The 6,697-nt window shown below is 36.6% G+C and overlaps 1 protein-coding gene across 1 annotated transcript; it reads left to right on the top strand.

Moving 5' to 3' along the window:
• Positions 1–2,308: 2,308 nt before the first annotated feature.
• On the top strand, positions 2,309–6,483 carry LOC127093584 (phosphoribosylglycinamide formyltransferase, chloroplastic). Its single transcript, XM_051032532.1, has 6 exons — positions 2,309–2,987; positions 4,683–4,794; positions 4,999–5,175; positions 5,264–5,390; positions 5,608–5,736; positions 5,853–6,483. The coding sequence occupies exons 1-5, from the start codon at positions 2,582–2,584 to the stop codon at positions 5,719–5,721; spliced, it is 936 nt and encodes a 311-aa protein (XP_050888489.1). The 5' UTR covers positions 2,309–2,581; the 3' UTR covers positions 5,722–5,736; positions 5,853–6,483.
• The last annotated feature ends 214 nt before the right edge of the window (positions 6,484–6,697 follow it).

The raw sequence follows: 6,697 nt of genomic DNA, 5'->3' as shown, positions 1-6,697 counted from the left end.
TTGATGGACTTAACTTAAAGTCTCGACTGAGGGACTTAAATTAAAGTCTCGCACGAGGGACTCAATTTAAAATCTCGTTTGAGGGACTCAACTTAAAGTCTTGTCGGAGAGACTCAACTTAAACTCTTGCTCGAGGTACTCAACTTAAATTTTCATATGAGGTACTCAATTTAATGTCTTGCCTTAAGAGACTCGACTTAAAGTCTATCCTGATGGACTAAACTTAAAGTCTCGCCTGAGGGACTCAACTTAACGTCTATCCTAATGGACTAAACTTAAAGTCTCGCCCGAGGGACTCAACTTAAAGTCTCATAAGAGGGAATCATCTTAAAGTCTCGCCCAAAAGAAATGACCTTATGCTTGAATTAAATCACATAATCCTTTTGCAAATCCCTCGTGCTTGAGGGACTGGTTATTAGTATAATTTTACTGTGTCATAAGAAAGAGGATCCATGATTGCGCAATACATATTGGGTGCCATAATATTGGATGAATGCCCAAAGAAAGGCTACCATGAGGCAACCCAAAGTGGGATTGCCACGAGGTTGGCTAAAGAAAGGCTACCTCGAGGTTGCCCAATGAGGGGCTACCACAAGGTCACCCAAAGAAGGACTACCATGAGCACCACAAAGAAGGGTTAGTATGATGTAACCCAAATAATATCTACCATGAGGTAGCCCAAAAAATGGCTGCCATGAGGTAAAGTAAAGCAGGACTACCTTGAGGCACCTAAAGAAGGGCTCCCCAAGAATGGCTACCTCAAGGTCGTCTAATGAGGGGTTGCCGCAAGGTCACCCAAAGAAGGGATACCATGAGCGTCGCAAAGAAGGGTTACCATAAGGTAGCCCAAATAATATCTACCACGTGGTAGCTCAAAGAAGGCCTGCCATGAGGTGGCCCAAAGTGGGATTGTCGCGAGATAACCCAAAGCGGGATTTCCATCGGGTAGTCCAAATAAGGGCTACCAAGGAATGGGTACCTCGAGGTTGCCCAATGAGGGGCTAGCACAAGGTTAACTAAAGAAAAGCTACCATGAGCACCGCAAAGAAGGGTTACCATGAGACAACCCAAGGAATAACTACCACGAGGTAGCCCAAAGAAGGGCTGCCTCGAGGTCGCCCAAAGGAAGACTCGATGTTGTCCAAAGAAGGGCTAAGCCACTTTGTTGGGCTTAAACTAAAATACCCAATCAAATCCATGTTTTAGTAGGAAAGTACGTGTCACAAGTATTGGTCTAAAACACAGTCAAAATATAGTGATAAATTGTCTCCCTATTAGTGGGGAAAAATCCACTCCCCACTGAGCAGATTATGGAGAAATATGGAGGAATTGAGCTTGATATTCTCTCTTGTATAACACCTGGAAGTTGTATACACACCCCAACCTTAGAGTTGAGGAGGGACATCAAATTCATAACTCAGATACCACATACAGAGTTCTCACGTCCCCGTGTGAGCAAACTTTAACCTCTCAAGAAATCCTAAAAATCTATGAGATATTCCTTAATCACTAGGTGTTGTCACGTACTGTACTTAGCAAGTAAACAAGATAATTAGTGGCTAAAGAAGATATATTCCATTTGAGAAATTGGATTCATACTTATGTACTCCCTCTGTTCCTTTTTAAGTGTCACTTTTTAGAAAAAAATATTTCTTTTTAAGTGTCATTTTAAAGTTCAAAGTATTATTGATTGTTGTTTTGTCAAAACTACCTATATTTATTTATTATATATAGAGAAAAAAAGTCAAATAAATTAATAAAAAATTAAAGATAGTATAGAAAAAAAGATAATCATTATTAAAAAGTAACAATAATTATTAATTTTTTGATATATGTAAAAAATAAAAATCTAACATTTAAAAAAGAACGGAAAAATAACAAATTTTGTGTTTTCACTTTTTACCACTAAAAGGAGTATCCATTTGTGACACATATGAAAATGCACTTGATGTACAAATAAGGAAAAATAGAAAACCTTCAAAACAAAAAAATTCAAAACCAATTTTATATTAATAGTGTATTTCAATTAATCTCATCTTAAAATAAAGTTTTTTTAAAAATGATAATGCTAGTGCCATAAAAATACAAGTTAAAAATTGAATATATAATTGTTTTCTGAAAATTACACATTGATATTATTAAAAATTAAAAGTTAATATTTTTATTGTTTTTTTCAACGCAAATTTTTTAAAATGATGAAAAATTGGAAATTTAAGACTATTTTGAAATCAAACAAACGTTGCACAAATAATTACGTAAGTGTTGTAAATTTTTAATTTCTTTGTTTTAAAAGTGATTTTTTTAAAACTTTTCTTTCTATACCCAAAACCTAAAAAAATTATATTTTTTGTTTCAATACTTTCCCAGCCACTGTAATCCTGTTAGTCCGGCCATAGTTCCGGTCACCGTGAAGGTCGTCGTTTCTCCTTCCAGCGTAAGTTTTACTCCTTCATCGTTTTTCCCTTCCAGTGCGGAAAGATCGATTGTTTGTATTGTCTCTGTTCTAATTGTTGTTAAACTTTTCAAATACTTTCACTTCGTAACCAACCCTAGTACATTGCTTTATCAAACCAAAATTTCCATGGAACTTCAACATATTGTTTATGGGGTTTCTCCAAAACTATCACCCGCACCGTCCATTCCAATTGGAAAACAGCTTTTCTCTTTGAAACCCCATTCTTTACTTTCTTCTTCACACCCTTCTATTCAGTCCCAGAATTTTGAGGTTTTGAGTGGAGCTTATTACCCTATCAACATTGCAAAAAGAGGTGGATGTTATAGCTCTAGGAGGAGAGTATGGTGTAGCAGTAGCAGGGATATTGCAGATCCAAACGAGGGGCACGAGGTGAGAACTCAGGTCACTGGGAGAAGGAAAAAGTTGGCTGTGTTTGTGTCTGGCGGAGGATCAAACTTCAAATCAATTCATGAGGCATCCAAAAGGGGTTCACTTCATGGAGATGTCATTGTATTGGTTACGAATAAAAGCGGTAATTGTCCATCTAACTACCCCTTTATTTTCATTTGTGCTTCTGCATAATAATATAATGCAATTTTTAATGATTTTCTATTATATTTGAGCTTAGCTATATTCTTTACTAGCTTCTCGCACTATCTACTTTTCCTTAAGTAGATAGGGCTTTGGAGTCTAAAATTTTATTTGTCCTAGAAGTTTTCAACGAACAATGTAGAGGCATATTGATGTGGTTGTTATAGTGGCTAAAAGGTGCGAATGCGGTGGCTGTTGTGGTTACGATGTGGTCTGTACACATGATTGATGTTCACACCGCAATTGCGGTGCGACGCTGTAACGTCTCCGTAATGTCTGAACGGTTGGAATCCTTTAATTGTGATCTTGGCTAGCTTCCCTACTTTTGTGCTTGTTATTAAAAAGATAGAAAAGATATAGCTATCTCGCCTCAACTCTCTGTAGAATTCACCAGGCATTCTTACTTACTGTTTTAGCCCCGTCACTATTGATTACTCTCTATCCGAAGCACTCCTTTCCAATCATAGAGAGATTGCTCATAAGGGTGGCGTTTGGGGGAGGTTTCCCTGCGATGAAGGGAGTTCCTCCTAGAGTTTGAGCGTTGTATCAATAGAAAGAATCCGCTCCACGAATATCAGAACTTTATATAGCGGCCACAATTTGAAACCATGATGACACAGTCTCATGATTAAGATGGCATGCATGCCTGTATTTTTTAACCATACATAGAACTTAAAGAATGAAGCTTCTTTGTGTATTGATGCAGCTAGTCACACTTGCTAGTTATAGTATATTGACCTATGTAGTAAGTAGCAGATAACATAGCATACCCCAAGACTTTAAGTTAACTAAACCCAAATCACATTTACTTACTTGCTCAAACGTACTCTAGTTACTTTCACAACCTAAAGAGTTGCATGTCAAACTCAATACTCTAATTGCAATTTTTTGCAAGTTTGGAACATGATGCCCATAAGTCTTCCATCACCGTAACGAATAACCAAGTAGGATTACTATTAACATAAAAGCTCATGTAAACCTAATTAAATTTAACGAAACAAAGCACTTTAACCTACCAGGAGCCATAGCAGTTCTATTTCTTATTGCAGCCTTCAAGCTAAAGAGTCCTTCAGACCTGTTGTAATATGCTAATTCTGCAGTAGCTTTATCCTCTTCTTCAGTAGTAGAACTTAGCTTCTCAATACATTTAAGAAGCCCATCATTAGTTTCATCATTCCCTTCAACACTTGCGTGACCATAGTAAATTCAACACTTGCGTCGCCATAGTAAAACTGATGATTAAGGGAATGACCAGCTGCATGCAATGGTTGACAAAGTTGGCATTCCCATCTTTTATCATGGTTTTCTTGGCCCTATCCATAGCAGGTTGTTTCTCATTATCAACAAGCCTTAGTACATGCACAAGAGGCCCCATGGCCTTAAGACTGTATACCAAATCATTCCAAAAGGATGGCATGAGTACATGCCCCTGCACTCTTAAGTTACTGTTTCACTCTCTTCTCTCCGTGTCCACCTTCGACCTTCTCTGCGATAGCACCACAACACACAACACAAACTGGCCCCACCGCAACACTGTTCCGCGCTGCAACATTGTATTACAGAGATAATGACACTATGTTTTGATTTACATTAAATCTTTAGTCTTACTAAAATTTCCTTTTTACTTTAATACCAGAGTGTGGAGGTGCTGAGTATGCAAGAAATAATGGTATACCTGTTATATTGTTCCCTAAAGCAAAGGATGAATCCGATGGATTGTGTCCTAATGAGCTTGTTGATACACTAAGGTTAGATGCTTCTTTATTTCATTTTCTGCTATTGCATTTAACTGTAAGTATTTAATGTGTATGATAAATGACTTTTTTACATTAAAGTTGTAACGCATAGAAAAAAAATCAGTTTAGTTATGACTAAATTTGCAAAAAGAATAAAAAGAACGGTGATGTACATGGAGATATGGTTATATAACATACGGTTCATTTTTTCAACAGGAGATTGGAGGTTGATTTTATTCTTTTAGCTGGATACCTCAAACTTATACCAGTGGAGTTGATTCGAGCTTATGAAAGATCAATATTTAACATTCATCCATCACTTCTTCCAGCTTTTGGGGGCAAGGGCCACTATGGTATGAAAGTACATAAAGCAGTAATTGCTTCTGGTGCAAGGTATGCTTCTCTCAACATAAGTATGTTGTTTTTATGAAACATTTTTATGCTTTTTCCTTACTAATATTTGCATCATTGTCTTTGTTAGATTTTCAGGTCCTACAATTCATTATGTGGATGAACACTACGACACAGGGCGTATCCTTGCCCAGCGTGTTGTCCCTGTGCTTGCTAATGATACTGCAGAAGAGTTGGCTGCTAGGGTTCTAAGAGAGGTAATGGCAGTTTATAATCATCAATCAACTCCCAAAAAATTGTGGCATTTTAAACCATTGAACAACTTCAATCCCGAATGAAATTTAATTAATATATTTATCATAAGATGCATTCATTCACCACAGCATTTATGCAACAAAATACTAATAATTTAGCATTTGATTTTGACTAAATGAATACGATTTAATAATTCCTTGTTTTGATTTCCAAATTTAGGAACACCAATTATATGTTGAGGTGGTAGAGGCTTTATGCGAAGACCGGATAGTTTGGAGGAAAGACGGTGTTCCTCTCATCCGAAGCAAAGAAAATCCTAACGAAACTTATTGATTTATCACTTATATGGTCAGAATTTCTCTTTTAGTCTTTTAACTGCACTATATCTATCTATTCTACTTAATTTCTTAACCATCTTTTTACCATAAAGCCTTGCATCTGACGCAATTTTGTTCTTATTGCAGGGGATTTTAACAAACCTTTATATTTCCACCAAATCAGTAGCTAAGAAATAGTAGGCGAGCTCGTGTATTCAGGCGGCACACTCTCTCGGAATATAATAAGTAGGAAACCACAATTTTTTCTCCTAACCTGTTTGTTATAGACTTATTATGTTAATTTGCTCAAAGGACCTCAAGACTTATCTACCATGTGGTACTCCACAAGTGGCAAATTTTGAATTTGCATTCTCATATAAAGTAAAGTCTTTCTATAAAATAGCAATCTTGGTCCCTCTTCATATGTAGATTCCCATTTTGAATAAGCATTGTGGAGTGTTCATAAAAGCATTGGTCCTCCTTGGAGAAAGGGAATAAAACATTTTCCATTGAGTAGGTAGCAGTCTCGATCGCCGCCCTCCACCCTCCACTTGCGCATTCTCATATTGCACAAGTATTGTGGAACGTTTGTGTGTGAGGTGACTTTTATATATGGAACTTGTGTGATGGAAAATGGATTCTCTGATGCAACTCTGCGGCTTAATTGCGACTTTTTGCCGTTCGATTTAAACTAATGGTGGAAATTGTTTAAATTTAATTTACTAGTTGTGTGATTTGAGTTGTCTGATATGAAATAAATGACTGATATTATATTGTACATTTGCTGTCATTATATTTTCATTCATTCATGTATTTGTCATCCCTCTCTCTTTCTATAGCCCATGTGAAAAGGTACCATAACAACAGGATACGACAACCAGTACCTCAAACTTTTAGTGCATTTGTCTTGATTCCTTGCAGAGAAACGACTAGTTGGACATTGATTAAGAGGATTAGGACCTTTTATTTTTTTTATTTTTTGGTCTAAATAG

This window comes from Lathyrus oleraceus, chromosome 6, assembly GCF_024323335.1.
Source record: "Lathyrus oleraceus cultivar Zhongwan6 chromosome 6, CAAS_Psat_ZW6_1.0, whole genome shotgun sequence".
Classification (NCBI taxonomy): domain Eukaryota; kingdom Viridiplantae; phylum Streptophyta; class Magnoliopsida; order Fabales; family Fabaceae; genus Lathyrus; species Lathyrus oleraceus.
This window is presented reverse-complemented; position numbering and strand designations above follow the sequence as displayed.